Here is a 15422-nt window from a genome sequence, read left to right on the forward strand (position 1 = left end):
AATACGACTTGCTTGTTGTATATATTGCGCATGTGTCCAATCCTGTCGCTGGCTTTGCCAACTTGAGTGACCAAGAGATCGTCGTGTGAGACCCGTGGTCAGTGTACATCAGGTGTGCCCATAATTGGCGGTTTCGCCTTGGCTATGGAGGTCAATGGTTCCCACGTTGAAATTGCGGGGAAAATGAATTTCACACTCATACGTGCACGGATATCAAACGCACGCAATCTATGAGCGATAAGATTAGATTAGATGTGAGAGCGTGATTCGTGAACCCCACATCCTAACCGCGTCGAGCCGTTGACCACGACGGGAACGCCGCCCCCGACAATGGAATCGGGCCTCCCGACTGCGCTAAATGAGATCTTCAATGGTCTGCGAAATATGTGGGTTTTTTCTGCCAGACCTTACGATGAGGACTGATATTGGCATAGCGATCCTGAGACGAGGGCTGTGGCAGGAACACAGTTGGCGGAATATGTAAGAATATTAGCCGCGTTATTATATTGGCTTAATTTCAGTAGGTTACAACAGCTGTAGGAGAAGAGCCCGACGACTATGATCGTCTCTGGAATGAGTATCTTATCCCATGCATTACACGCCTCGCACAGACCTCAGAGCCAGACTGTTTTGGCGCACTGGTGGCCATAGGTATGTCGACATGCCAGTGAACCAATTAGAATATTCAATTCTCGGTTTATTCCAGATAACTTGGTCCAAATTCAGCTGGCCGAAGTCAACGAAATAGTTCGAACAATCTATACCGGTTCTATACACTTGTCAAAAACCTGCTCCCCAGACAACAAGCTGCCACATCCCTCGGCATCATCATCCGTCACGGTGGTGTAACGTTCGGCGATGCTCTGATCGACTTTGAAGTCGAGGCCGCCCTCAACATGCTCAACCAGAACGAACGCAACCGCCAGTTCGCCCTTATGGTTCTCTCAGAACTCGCAAAAAATAGTCCAGGCAATTTTTATAAACACGTGGAGCTTGTTTTGCACCAGATATGGGTTCCTCTTAGGGATCCGAGGGTGAGCTATGGCTTGTAACAGTTGGGTATACTCCTGCGCTAATCGTATTTATCGTGCTTGCTAGTTCGAGGTCAAGCATGCAGCAGCAGCGCTCGTGGCAGTCTGCTTGGACATTCTGTTCACCCGAGATCCCGCGATCAGCTACCCTGTTGCCGAGCGACTCTTGACGTAACACTCGACTCGCTCCGGGCCAATACGAACCCCGCCACTCTCATAGCTGGGATTTTTGTCTACAAAGAGCTACTCAAGCGCGGAGGCATGGTAAGTTGTTGTTGTTTTGCTCTCAGCCAGTTTAGGTAAACGATCAACTGAATGGGTGCACGCGGTCCATCTTAGCTTCTACAAGACTCTTATCAAGGTTAGATAGTTGGCTTGATCCGGACGCTTGGGGCGCGCTAACGTGAAAACGGCGTTACATAGAGGCAAGCGGTAACATTCTGGCCCTTCGCCAGCATCGGGATGGTATGGTTCGACGCTCGTGTATAGCCATCTTACCCGACTTGGCGGCATATGACTCGGACTTGTTCTCCTTTCAGCACATGCGCGGTGTTATCACCCATTTGCTCGCCGTTACGGTCAAGCCTACCACCCCGGACGAACGCGGACTTGCTTTCAAGGTGATCGGGGCACTCGCTAAAGCGCTGCAAACAGGGATCATGTCCATGATGGATAAGATTGTCGAAAGAATCCATGAGGCGCTGACGGTTATGTGTAAGTGGCTTCAATGTTCTCAATGTTCTTAAATGAGTGTGCTTGGGTCGTCTGAACGATACTGAGTTTGGAAGCAATCTGTTTAGCTAAGCACTTTTACTGACGCTCGAATTTACTTTGGTAATATAGCAAGAAGACATCTCCCCCTGTCGATCCTGTGTTTGAATGCATCAAGAAATTGGCTAAAGCACTTGGTCCGCTGTTTGCGCGGCACGCTCAGACTTATTGGATGCATGTTCTCCATCCCTTGACCGAAGGGTTAAAGCGCGCCGTCGATGCAATAATCCACCATTGTATGGTGTTGGCATCGGATATCAAAGGCGCGTCAGACCCAGGACCACCAATGAAGAAAATGCTTATCCTGCCTACAGAACGTTTGCTGCAGCTATGACAATGACCTTGTGCCAGCGACGCTATGAGCCGCTTGGGTCTCCTGAAGCCAATACCGGGACTTCTCCAGTCGCTGATGTAAAGGTATGCCGAAGCATTTCTACTTTATAATCGAATCAGTGTTAAAAGTGAGATTCTTCAGGCCCAGATTGCTTTGCATGGTTACGAACGAATCGCCTTGGCGTTACATGTCCTTGGGACATCCGATTTTGCGGGCGAGTATTGAATATCTCAATTAGTGCAATCTTTGTTCTCATTCCAACTCGTATAGGGCACAACTTGAGCGAGGTCGTTCGTGTTTGTATAATCCCGTATCTTGCGGAAGAGCACGCGATTGTTCGGCAAACTGCGGCACTCACAGCATGCACGCTCATTGCTGTCGATCCCGTGTGCTTCCAAACCAGCGATTATTCAGTCGGCATCCTGATGAACATGTTGGAACGCCTGCTAACTCTTGCCGTCGCCGATCAAGGTTCGTCTTGGATCAACGAATAACCTGAACCCAACTAAAGCCACTTGAATATAGATCAAACCGTGCGTCGCACTGTTCTTGGTGCGCTGGACACGAGATTTGATCGCCACCTTGCCCATGTAAGTATAGCTTTGGTTGGTTTTACAGGTTGGGCTGAAACTGTGCTAGAACGATTGTATCCGATATCTATTCATAGCCGCCAACGACGAGACCTTTGTGAATCGCGAGTTGGCGGTGAAGCACATTGGACGATTGGCCGCGCTAAACCCGCCTATGTCATGCCTCTCTTGCGGAAAACAGTCATACAATTATTACACGAAGTCGAGTTTTCAATTGTTTCGTACGTGCCCTTGGAATCATAGTTTGTCATACCGACTGAAACCCCCCTCCCCCTCTTTAGTCGGCGCAAGGAAGAAAGTGCCAAACTCCTCACCGAATTGATTACGTCTACCGATACACTAATCACGCCGTACACCATTCCTATTCTCCGATGCATTCTCTCCCGCGCACAAGAAAAGAACACGATCGAAGTCGGGAGTGCACTCATGAGATGTCTGTGGGCGCTGGCCACAATTGGCGGAGAACACATCTCAGAATTCAAGTCCAAGATCATGGATCACGTCGTGCGCACGCTCTCTGACCCTCTTGCGGTGCGACAACGAAGGGCAGCCCTGGAGACTTTGGGTGCGCTCTGTTCTTCAACGGGGTATCTCGTCGACCCTGAATATGAACACCCGAAGCTTGTGGAGTTGATTACCAAGGTGCTGACTGGCGAAAAGAACCTCGAGACTAGGAGAGAAGCGATGAGGGTTGGTGTTTTAGGATTTTGTTTGTTACTTGGCGGTCGTTGACCTTTGAAAATAGGCGCTGGGAATCATTGGGGCTGTTGATCAATACAAACATGCGGTGGGCTGGAGAGTGGGCTCGTTTGAATCCTTGATTTATCGAATCAATTAGCACAATTTGGACTACGAGGATGATTCTAACCAAGAGGCGACCGTTGCAAATCACATGGATCTTACCGCTGCTGCTGCAGATACCAACAAGGAAGAATACTCTTCGACAGTCGTATTTTCGTCGTTGGTCAACATACTAAAAACGCCCAGTCTATCAAGCTCCACCAAGCTGCGATCGAAGCCATTATGTCCATATGCAAGACGCAAGGACTCAAGATCCTTGGATACCTACCCCAGGTATGCATCAACGTGTTTCAGGAGGAGCTTCTCACTAGAACGCAATCTACAGGTCATGCCAGTCTTCTTCCATGTAATCCGAACGTCTCGATCTCAGGCGCAAGTTTATCACCTTCAGCAACTGGGTCTATTGGTCGGTATCCTAGGCCAGCATACTCGTACTTATCTTCCCAAAATCCTCGAGCTTGTTGGCGAACTTTGGGGACAATCACATATCCTCGAACCCTACATTGTTGCCTTGATCGAAAACCTTGCTCGAGGATTTGCAGCTGAATTTGATCAACACATCCCAGCTATAATTGGGCCAATGCTCAACATATTCGAACACGATTCACCCGAGAAACATCAAGCTGCGATAAGTAGAGCTCTTCAGGCTATTGTTGTGCTTGCGCCCGGAATAGACCCGGCTTTAGTTTTGCCCGCAATGTTGAGGACCGCAGAAAGGATTGATGCGCCCACAACGTTGAGGACGGCTGCTATCTCGGCCGTGTCGAGACTTGCGGAGAGATGTGACCTGTCTGATCATGCGTCAAGGAGTCAGTGTCTATTTCTATTTCTATCCTGGTGAAGTACACTTACCTTCGTTGTGGTCAGTTATCCACCCTCTGCTTCGTATACTCTCCAGCTCTGGGAACGATCGTAAGTTTCTCTGATTTAACCTTGGGAGTCTCTAAACTGAGAAACGTAGTTCGACTCGCGGTAATGGATGCAATTTGCACCCTTATGCAAATATTTGGACATGACTTTGTGGTCCTTGTGCCTACTATCGAAAAGTGTCTGCAGACATATCGTATTAGCCACCCTCCATTCAACAACCTCGCGCAAAAGATGCTCAAGAACATCCCCCTTCCTCCTTACATTCCTTCTGATTAGTGAGTTGGTGCAAATCTCGTAAAACGTTCGTTGGTCTTATAGTAGTTACAGTCTCAACGATCGTCTCGAACCTATTGCCGAGTCTGTCCAATTGGTCGTAAACCAACATCACTTGCGAGCTTCTTGGGACACTTCGCAGGTATCATCTACGGAGGACTGGCGAGAGTGGATCAGACGATTTGCGATTGAATGTCTGAAAGAATCTCCTTCCCATGCACTACGATCGTGTAGAACTTTGGCCGATTCAGTATGCTATTTATTTATGCTTATCCTGGTTCGTGCAGTACTGACCAGTTTGCCAGTATCCTCCGTTGTTAAAGGATCTATTTAGTATCAGTTTTTTTAGGTGAGTATCTTTCCCATTTCTTACATATTATATTAAATTACTTCCAGGTGTTATTTTTCTCTTTCCGAGGAACTCCGTGACGAGCTTGATAAGGTCCTTGAAGATGCTCTTGAAGATACGCGCAATCCCGCGGATGTGTGTCATATGATCCTTAATGCTGCAGAATTTATGGAGCATGATGACAAGTTGGTTACTTGATATCCACCGACGCTATAATTGGCTGACATTTCCACCTAGGCCCCTGCCAATACCTCTCGTAACATTGTCCGAGTGTGCTCTACGTACCCATGCATTTGCGAAAGCCTTGCACTGGCGGGAGTTAGATTTCTTGAGCGGCGCAAGCGCATCCGGTTCTGTCATTGAGTCCTTGATCTTGATCAACACTCGATTAGGGCAATCAGATGCCGCATATGGTATACTCACGGTAATCAATTATTAGTTTTCAATCTCTCGAGACTGACTGGTGAACAAATCAGGCTGCGCGTGACCAACCAGATTTTGTCGAGCATGAGCAGTGGTATGAGCGTCTGGGAAAGGTATTGCTTTCAAATTACGCTTCAAAGCCGCCAACTCACTGCAAGTTCACTGTAGTGGAGCGAAGCATATGCATTGTACAACCATCGTAAGGGCGAAGAAGCTGAATCTTCGAATACTATTCTTGGTAAAATGAGATGTCTCCATGCGCTCGGAGAGTGAGTTAATCTTGATTTATTTATCGTGCATACAACCAACCTTTCGTAGATGGAGACAATTAGAAGAACTAACGCGAAGGGAATGGACAAACGCAACACACCATGTTAGGGGTAAAATTGCTCCTTTAGTAAGTCGTATCATGGAATACGAAAAGTCTATGCTAATATTGTGCCGCAGGCGACAGCTGCAGCTTGGTTAGTATCAATTTTTTTCAAATTGTTCCTCGTATAAACTGAAAGGATTCATAGGTCACTTCAGAAGTGGGATTCTATGGTATGTGCCAAGGCAAACACCCCACCTAAACCAGCTAATTTTGTGCCAGTCGGAATATATCAGTACTTTAGACGAGAATACAGCAGACTGCGCATTCTATAAGGCTGTTCAAGCTGTACACCGCGACCGATTCCCAAGGGCTCAGGAATATGTTGATAAAGCACGCGAACTCCAGGACGAGGAGCTCACCGCTCTAGCAGAGCAGAACTACGGGCGTTCATACAGGTAATCCAAAAATGAATCAGACAAATAGAACGCGTCTAACTAATTTCTCTTCAGTATGGTCCTACGAATGCAGATGCTTAGCGAGGTACGTACAATTACACTCCGTAATACTCTGCATTACCGACGTTTCGTACGGTTAGATCGAGGAGGTAAATCATCTACTTAGCCAAGTCTCCATGATCACTCACAGTAGATTTAGATGATTAAATGGAAGATGTCAGCCGAGAATCCTCAAAGGCGGGATACTATTCAGAAAGTCTGGATGCATCGGTAAGCACAGGAACAACTGCCGAGCGGGATGGCCTCATCAGTTATGTTTGACAGTTTGCAACAATGCCGCCCCGAAGTAGAAGTTTGGCAACGCATAGTCCAGTTACGCACCTTGGTATTGCTCCCAAAGCAAGATCCTACAATGTGGACCAAGTTTGCGAATCTCTGTCGCAAGAACGATCATCGTTTCCTTGCCGAGCGAACCTTCAACTCTCTCTTGGATGAAAGGTTCTGGAATTCATCGACCGGAGTAAGTATCTATTTATAATTGTGAGAACTATCATTAAAAAAGCTATAGGCCTCTGTAGCACCCCCTTCCGTCATTTACGCTCACCTGAAGTTCTTATGGAGTGGCGAGAATGATTTCAAACCTAAGACCCTTGAAGCCATGACGAGATTCATTAGGGACATGTCTCGAGATCTTGGACTTGACCCTGAAGATCCATATGCCCATATAGATGAACTCAATACCGAGCCACAGTTGAAAGACTTTAGTAAACTGCTGGCTAAATGCTACCTGAAGAGATCGCAGTGGATGATCGAGCTTGACCCTAATTGGGCGACTGTAAGTTTCTTGGGACATCACAAATGGGTTCACATCTGAAACCCTACACAGTCCAAACCGGACATTATACTTAGTGGCTACGATCTTGCAACCAAGATTGCGCCGGATTGGTACAAGGGTAGGTCAAACTTGAAGGCCAGCTGATCATGTTGATTTATTTCTGCATAGCATGGTCGACATGGGCCGCAGCAAATCATGAAGTTATTTCTATAAATGAAACCCAAACAGACCTTCGCACCGAACAACTCTCCCCTACGGTGCTAGCATACATTCTAGGCGCTATGCAAGGTGGGGACATATCTTATCCCCAACTTCTAAGTTTAACTTTCGTAGGCTTTTTCCGAAGTATCGAGCTGAGGCAGAAAACTAGCCTCCAAGACAGCCTCCGGCTGTTGGTGAGTTCGACTAATGATATGGTGTACTCCCTGCTGAAACACTCCACAGACCATGTGGTTCAAATATGGTTCGCATACTGTAAGTACCGGGTTGTGTTGGGCTTTATTCGTGCTCCTGATCAAATGAATCAGGCGGTCGATAAAGACATGTCCGAGGGTATCTCAGCGCTTCCTGCCGATACCTGGCTCGAAGTAATTCCACAGGCAAGAAAGACAGATTCCGATGGAATTTTAAATTCATAATCTTGTGATAGATCATTGCCAGGATTCAAACTTCAAGTACACGGATTCGACGGCTGATCAATAATCTACTCTTGGGGGTCGGACAGGCCCACCCACAAGCATTGATTTACCCGCTTTCGGTTGCGTCCCGGAGTACCAGCATAGCTCGAAAACAAGCCGCTGCTCTTATTCTCGATCGAATGAGAGGACAGTACAACACGCTAGTAGATGAAGCGTTGTCAATCAGCAACGAACTAATCCGAGTGGCAATTCTCTGGCCAGAAATGTGGCATGAAGGATTGGAGGAAGCTTCGAGATTGTACTTCACAGAGCGTGACCCTGAAGGCATGATAGCTGTCCTTGAACCATTGCATGCTCAGCTAGAAGGAGTAGGTTTTCGTGGGATACTATTAAACATATAGCTTACTTATTCATCTAGGGGGCAAGCACTACTCGCGAAAAGTCGTTCTTGCAAGCGTTTGGCGAACAGCTAGCCCAGGCCCGGGAACATACGCGGGCATATCAAGCTTATGGAAATCTACGAGAGTTAACAGCGGCTTGGGAAGTGTACGTATTGCCATAAGACCTTGAGAGTTACCACCAAAACGATATTACTAGGTACTATGTTGTCTTCAAGCGGATTGAAAGGCAGCTGGCTGCAATGCCCGTGCTAGATCTACAATTCGCCAGCCCAATTCTAAAGAGAGCGCGCAATCTCCGTTTGGCCATTCCAGGTATGCCCATGCACATTTGTAATATTTTATTTGGTATAACTCATGCATTCATCACCAGGCTCTTATGCCGTTGGTCGTCCAGTAGTAACGATTGCAAGTTTCTCATCCAACCTCGCTATCATAGCTTCAAAACAACGCCCCAGGCGCATGACGATCTATGGTAGTGATGGACGAGAGTATCAGTTTGGTCTCAAGGGTAGGTTAGATATAGCTCTCATGTAGTCACTTATGCTAACCCATGGTTCAGGGCACGAAGATCTGCGACAAGACGAACGCGCAATGCAACTATTCGGGCTTGTTAATACTCTCCTTTCACAGGATCCCGACAGTTTCAAGCGCGCACTACACATTCAACGCTACCCCATTATACCACTTGCTCCGAATGTCGGCTTAATGGGATGGGTTCAGCAGACTGAAACCCTCCACGTTCTCATCCGAGATTACCGCGGTCGGTCCTCACCCTGCAAGCTGCTTGCAGCAAACTGACATATTCTTAATTCAGAAACTCGCAGAATTCTGTTGAATATTGAATACAGACTAATGCTACAGGTAAATATTATGGCTACACATCATGTATACCCATACTAATGCTTGAACTTAGATGGCACCTGACTACGAGTAAGGCTAGCAAAAAGATTGTTTTATTTTTGAATAACCAATCGCATCCCTCTAGATCACTCACCCTTATTCAAAAGGTCGAAGTATTCGAATACGCCCTAGACAACACAACCGGACAAGATCTGTATCGAATCTTGTGGCTGAAAAGCGTTAATTCCGAGGAGTGGTTGGATAGACGGACCACATATACTCGTTCACTTGCAGTAACAAGTATGGTTGGGTATATCCTTGGGCTAGGTGATCGACACCCTTCAAATCTACTTATCCACCGCATTACTGGGAAAATTGTCCACGTCGATTTTGGTGATTGTTTCGAAGTAGCGTGAGTTCTTTATGCCTTCAGGTTTGGAATGGAGTTTAAACCTAAGCGGGTTCCCAGAATGAATCGTGAGAAGTACCCAGAGAAAGTCCCTTTCCGACTAACTCGGATGCTGACAAAAGCTATGGAGGTGAGTCTCGGCGGCCGATAGGCACGATGCGTCATGCTCATAGTTTGAATAGGTCAGCGGAATTAAGGGTCAAGGCTCATACCGAAATACCTGCGTTATCACAATGGAGGTACTACGTAGGAACAAGGACTCACTGCTCGCTGTCCTGGAAGCATTCGTGTGGGACCCTTTGATTAACTGGAGGCTGATGCAACTAGCCGCTGCTGCTGCTGCCGCAGGCGCACCAAGTAGCGTGCGAGGTGGTCAGCTCCGAGTAGGACCTCTTCCTCCAGGGGCCAACAATGAGACAAATGCCGGCCAGAGGACAACCATTGGTGCACCTAGTATTCCGAATCGTCGAGTGAGAGCGGACGAGAATGTGAGTATTGGATTGTGTTCGACGGGCATGTGGGCTAACATATGATTTGATAGGATATATTTGATGGTTTGTGAAATATTTGCATGTCGAGAAATGTTACTGAAGAACGAAAATTCAGAACGCAGTGGAGACGTTGGCCCGAGACAGGAAAATCGAGACCAGCAAGCCTTGGCGGTCTACAATCGAGTTCGAGATAAACTTACTGGTAAGTCTACACAACGAGTAAATGATAGGCACTAACTCTTTCGAAAAAGGCCGTGACTTTCAAACAAAAGAGCCACTCCCTACCATGGATCAAGTGGTACGCCTCATTGAACAGGCAACATCTGTGAGTGGAGCAAACTTTTCCGCGTAGACGAATCCTAAACATATGGCCACATAGTACGAGAATCTGTGTCAAAGTTTCAGTGGGTGGTGTGCCTTTTGGTGAGTATTTTTGGCGAACTTAAACAATCGACCTCTCTAATTCGTTGTCTAACCAGGTAATTACTCGACCACAACCTTCATTATGTCTGCATTCGGGTCGAACCTTTTATTCATGATATCCAACAACAATTCGATTATCTCATCGCATACGCTCAAGCTATTCCGATCGCTATCTATTTTGTTTTGGGTATTCTCATATGGTCCTTTTTTCTTCCTAATGATGGCTTTCCGTGAGCTTGCATATGTATCCGGCTGTGCTGCATGCTCTCCCGATCTATTTTCTTTGTTATCTACTCATTAATCGAGGCACCTCTAATTATATCAACGACCAAGACGATGTCTAATAATCGGGGGCCTTTCGCGCCACGCAAATGGAACGACCCAAGTTATATTGATTCAAAAATGTTCTTGGATTCATACGAGATGAAATAACCATAAGGGTGATGTTATACTTGTAACTGGTTGGAAAACATAGGGGACTCGAACAATTCAACTGTAACAAATAATTGGTAATACTTCAGCCATAAACTTGCCACTTGAGCACGGGTAAATTCCAATTATAGCCACATGTACTTCCTTGCAATCATGCTTCGTGGTATACCCACACATCAGTATCCTGTATTAAAGCTTGAATAGGGAAATATCAGAGACTCGAGTTTTCAGGATGTCTTAGTTTCAAGACAAAAAAATCATTGATGGAACAGGGTGGTAACAAAAGGTTTGGCCAATGGAGTGCATAACTCGAACAAATAGTGTTAACTATCCCAGGATTAAGCCCCTTTCTTCCCTAACCATAAACTAACAGTTATTGGCTTGCAAATTGAGAGCCTGCGCCATTTCGGCTGCGGTGCAAGTGGACTGGATGCAGGCACGTGCAGCGGATTGGAATGCTGTACTGGAGCACACACACGAGAGATTATCGCTAGAGGAAGTATCAGAAATCAAGGCCTCTTATCCCGTGGTTAGAGTGGTTTGCTCACTAGCTTCCACATCCGTTCGCTGCGGCTGCTTGGTCCGAACAAGTTTTCACGCAAGCAGGGACATCTTGAGCAAGGGCAAGAGCTGCAAGAGACACAAGAGCTGCATAACGAAGCGCATAGTAGCCAATAGTAAAGATGTTAGAGCGGATGCTTGAGGAGTAAGAAGTCTTATTGGATGAGAGGTGATGGACGGGACGAGGTGAAGCTAGGAGCTTTTTATATCTGAATTTCGGCCATGGGTATTACAGCTTTGCCATAAATCCTAGCTCCCATGACAAAGAGTAAGGGCACACTTGACGCGTTCCTCAGGCTTATCCAATACGAAACAGGAGCTTACTTCAGTATACCTTTCCTGAGAACACTGGACTCACATATTATCTAAACAAGCCCCACAGTGAAGCGGGGCACGCTTGTAGTGGAGGTATGAAGCCGTTGCTGAGCCAAATATGAAAATGTACCAATGTTTGGGGGGCTACATTCCTTTTATACTTGGTGATTTTAAGAAAGTAAGCAACGACCCGGAACGAGCCTGGACCCGGTGGGAGGCTACCAGCAAATTTTGAGTGATAGCTTTGCTTTGGATCCTCTAAACTGTCCCTCATCCTGTTCAGATGAGACGCATAATTCGAGTTCAGGGTCTCGATTCACATAGTAACCTGCGTCTTCACGGCTACTGGGCACGTTCACATGGTCGTGAACGCAAGGGCCGAGGGAACTTCAGCTCAAAATAGTTCACATAGCGATGAACCTTCTTCGGCTACTAAGGTACGGCCAACGCACCCCAAGTTCTACTTCGAGTACATCTAGCATATGTATCGTATGCTTGTAGATGTTTTCTCGAAACACACTTGCCTCTATACATGTCCGGGTGTACTTCCCCTTGTGATTTATCAGTGTCTAATAATTGAATGTTTTGCATTAAGGGCTGATGTTCCATCCAGTTCCTGTGAGAATTAAGCGTGGCATGCCTATTAGCCTTGTGATGGCTAGTCACAGTGTTTGCAATTTGGGTATCTCACACACTTCTATTTGATGGAATAGATTGGAACGATGAGATCATATGCACACCAAATCCTTCTGGTTGGCTACCAAAAGCTTCGGGTGCATATGTGTGTGTCATATAGCTGAGTCATGAGTCTTCGAATACTTGTCATGAAAACTTGGTTAAAGACAGGCACTCCCAGTAAATTTCCAATCATCAATACTAATCCATCAATTTACCTTCCTATTCAAACAAATTAGGTAGTATTGATCCCGTTATGCTGGGCCTTTTTGTTCTTGTATTTGTCTCAATTCAAATAATAGTATGATCATTAGCACACTACTGTTTCGCTGTTCCCATCGGTTCCAGAGCACATGACTATATATTACACATTGTCATAATCCAAATATATACCATGCTCCATGCTAAAGAAGCTCCGAAATTGGGAACTCCCCAGAACCTCTCCGCGATGGCATTGTATTGGATCGCAGAGTACAGCTGATTGTCAATCAGCACACCAATTTAATAACCAGTTACGCATTTGTGCTTACTTTAGTGGCGACTGATGAGAACAAGGATTCATTCGCCTTCGTGTCTATGCGCGCGGCACAAGCTGATAGCGCAATTACGAAAGACCACTTATGTACTCTATTTCTCTTCATTTACAATCTAGCCGCGAACGCAGACGTATGAGCCTGGAATAGATGTCCTAGAACTACCTCATCAAAGCCATCCCCGCATTCCTCCGGCCCCAGTCACGCTTCTTAACATGGCTTGTTTTTCTAAGAGCTTACAACTAAATAACCAAGTACACCTTCCAGCACACGGCCAACCGGCCAATATTATAGGTCCTATTGATGATGAAGAAAATTAAGTAGGTAAAATACAGTCGAGTGGAAGGGTATCTGGAAGGAACATGTGGAGAACACTCGTATATTACTCCCCCTCGTGCGTGATGCACTCCAGAGTTTGACTCCATGCCTTGACTTTATCATGTGCTTGCACCTGAGCCCCGGAAAAGAAAAAAAGAGTCAGCTTCGAGGCACGCACAGGCCAAAGTGATGCCAATGATGCCAATCAACTTGCCTTTTTGGGATCGAAATTAAGCACTTGAAGTCCTTCTAGTGATGTTGCTCGCGAGAGCGCGACATACGCTTGCCCTACAAAACGTACACGATTCATTACAACTCTGCGAACCAAAAGAACGTCGGCGGGGACTTACCCTTTTCAAAGATCCTGCCACAATCGACTTTAACCCTGTCCAGGGTTTGGCCTTGAGACTTGTGGATCGACATTGCCCAAGATAAAATCAACGGCAGCTGAGTCCTGCTGACTTGGATCTCTCCGTTCGGTAGTTCGACCTTGAAGGTTTCCGGCATTACCAGGAGCTTGCGTGTTCCGCGCGGTACCCTAAATTCGACCAACGGATACTTTTTCAGCGTTTGCGGTTGCTCCTTTTGTTTTTTTGCGTTCTTTTTCTTCTCTTCGGGGGCATAAAAGGCAATCAACTCGCCCTTTTCTCCGACGTCGACTTCGGTTGCATCGTAGAACCCGATGATTCGACCGACGGATCCGTTCACGAGCGTTTCGTCAATGTTCTTGAGTAACATGACCTGAGCGTTGACCTTGAGCGACAATTCTTTGGGCGCCATAAAGTTTTGGAGCATCTTGTCGCGCTGTAATGGGTCGGTGATCGTGCCCGCATCGCGCGCGGGAAACGATTCTTCTTTGCCGGGGAGTGCAGCCATGCGAGAATTATTCGATCGATCCACATCCTCTCGCCGGGGAAACAATTCTGTAGCTTGAATCCCATCATCTGGGATAGAGCGAGAAAGCTCATAAAAGGTCCTTATGGATGAAGGCGTCAACCGTCCGAAACGCATTTCGTTGAGCATGTCAACAAAGCCTGATAAGATAGAATAAGTTTGATGCTTGTGCTATAACTTAGCAACGCACGAGGATCCTTTTGACGAAAGACTTTGCTCAAATTGAATGTTCGCTCGACGCATTCGGTCCATTTTTCAGCCTCGAAAGCAAACTTGGGCTGTCCTCCTTTCATTACTGGGGGCAATTGGAAAAAGTCGCCGGTAACAATGAGCTGTACCTTGGTGAGCAGAAGCAAATAACGACCTGTGGTCCGTATGTACCTGTATGCCTCCAAAAGGTTTAGGGATTTTCCTGACTATGCACGCAACCTTGGCGAGGCGATCAAACAGGTCACCATCCAACATCGACACTGTCCAACAGAATCGATGATCGTCCCGAACTGCATGATAGGTGGAGCTTACCTTCATCAATAATAAGGACCTTGCACCTCAGCCATCTCGAAAGGGCATTTCTATTCTTCCTAACTTTCATAGCCAAATGTTCAGGCGTTCCCTCGCCGATTCCTATACCACTGAACGAATGTAAAGTAACGCCTCCAATGTTGCATGCAGCGATACCCGTTGAAGCCGTAATCGCAACGGCGTCCTGTGCTTTACCATGCTTTTTTCGCAACGCCTTAATAACTTCACGAAGCAATACCGATTTGCCAGTTCCTATCCAGTAATTATAGCATCAGCGTATTGAATTAAATAAGAAAAAAGGGGCAAATAGCTTACCGGCAGAACCAGTGAAGAAAATGTTGCTGCCCTTTTTGACAAGGTCCAAAATTTGAGATTGTTCGTAGCTGAGCGTGATAACGACCTTTTCTGTACCAGTCGCAGACCCAGTGACCGCCTTCTCCATGACTGTGAGATTTGTTTGTTTTGAATATCTTTCTCGACTAGACCTCCGCTTCTTGGCCGACTCATCGTCCTCTTCCATCGAATCGCGATTTCGCTTTCCCGATGCCCCAGAAGCTGTGAGAGTGGCTGTACTACTGGTTTGGGTGTTCGAGGTTTCCGATATTGAGTTGACCCATGCAGCAGTAGACTCCTGAGATAGAGACAAAGAAGATGGAGTAGATGATGAGGGTGTCATTTTGCCGCTGGCCTTGTTGCCGTCTGATCCCTGCTGCAGAGCCGCCATGATTGTCGCAAATCTCGACTTTCCTCCTCCCCCTGCACGTGGCGCTGTTCCATTGGCAGACGACTGAGCGGTGGTTATCATCTCACTCCTTCCTGATTTTTCAGGTTTCGTCAATTCAGCTGGCTTTTCTTCATCCCATTCGCGTTTGAACGAGGAGATGCGCGACATGAGGGGGGCTGGTCGTCGAGAACAAGTTACTTA

The 15422-nt window shown here is 46.6% G+C and overlaps 2 protein-coding genes across 2 annotated transcripts; one reads left to right on the forward strand and one right to left on the reverse strand.

Annotated features, from left to right (window-relative positions):
• Positions 1-330: 330 nt before the first annotated feature.
• Positions 331-10176, forward strand: RhiXN_05277 (phosphatidylinositol 3-kinase tor2; the record flags this gene model as incomplete). Its single annotated transcript, XM_043325093.1, has 55 exons — positions 331-386; positions 435-480; positions 525-651; positions 727-1034; positions 1099-1134; positions 1176-1295; positions 1371-1392; positions 1455-1745; positions 1783-1810; positions 1875-2069; positions 2117-2219; positions 2278-2318; positions 2375-2607; positions 2662-2688; positions 2755-2947; positions 3008-3416; positions 3472-3513; positions 3565-3675; positions 3714-3800; positions 3853-4336; positions 4395-4439; positions 4489-4672; positions 4725-4920; positions 4976-5019; positions 5067-5204; positions 5257-5443; positions 5496-5555; positions 5611-5711; positions 5761-5839; positions 5890-5906; positions 5961-5985; positions 6035-6210; positions 6265-6295; positions 6351-6359; positions 6410-6480; positions 6535-6730; positions 6779-7045; positions 7097-7163; positions 7214-7333; positions 7379-7440; positions 7490-7519; positions 7573-7632; positions 7695-8051; positions 8102-8229; positions 8281-8396; positions 8455-8592; positions 8644-8844; positions 8899-8945; positions 8998-9014; positions 9070-9336; positions 9394-9463; positions 9516-9821; positions 9875-9887; positions 9940-10026; positions 10076-10176. 55 exons carry the CDS (start codon positions 331-333, stop codon positions 10174-10176), a joined length of 6972 nt encoding a protein of 2323 aa, XP_043177512.1.
• Positions 10177-13286: 3110 nt separating this feature from the next.
• On the reverse strand, positions 13287-15389 carry RhiXN_05278 (ATP-dependent DNA helicase PIF1; the record flags this gene model as incomplete). The annotated part of the gene is made up of 6 exons (XM_043325094.1): positions 13287-13369; positions 13432-14115; positions 14166-14307; positions 14357-14445; positions 14498-14749; positions 14813-15389. The coding sequence occupies 6 exons, from the start codon at positions 15387-15389 to the stop codon at positions 13287-13289; spliced, it is 1827 nt and encodes a 608-aa protein (XP_043177513.1).
• Between the last annotated feature and the right edge of the window lie 33 nt (positions 15390-15422).

This window comes from Rhizoctonia solani, chromosome 2 (assembly GCF_016906535.1).
Source record: "Rhizoctonia solani chromosome 2, complete sequence".
Classification (NCBI taxonomy): Eukaryota; Fungi; Basidiomycota; class Agaricomycetes; order Cantharellales; family Ceratobasidiaceae; genus Rhizoctonia; species Rhizoctonia solani.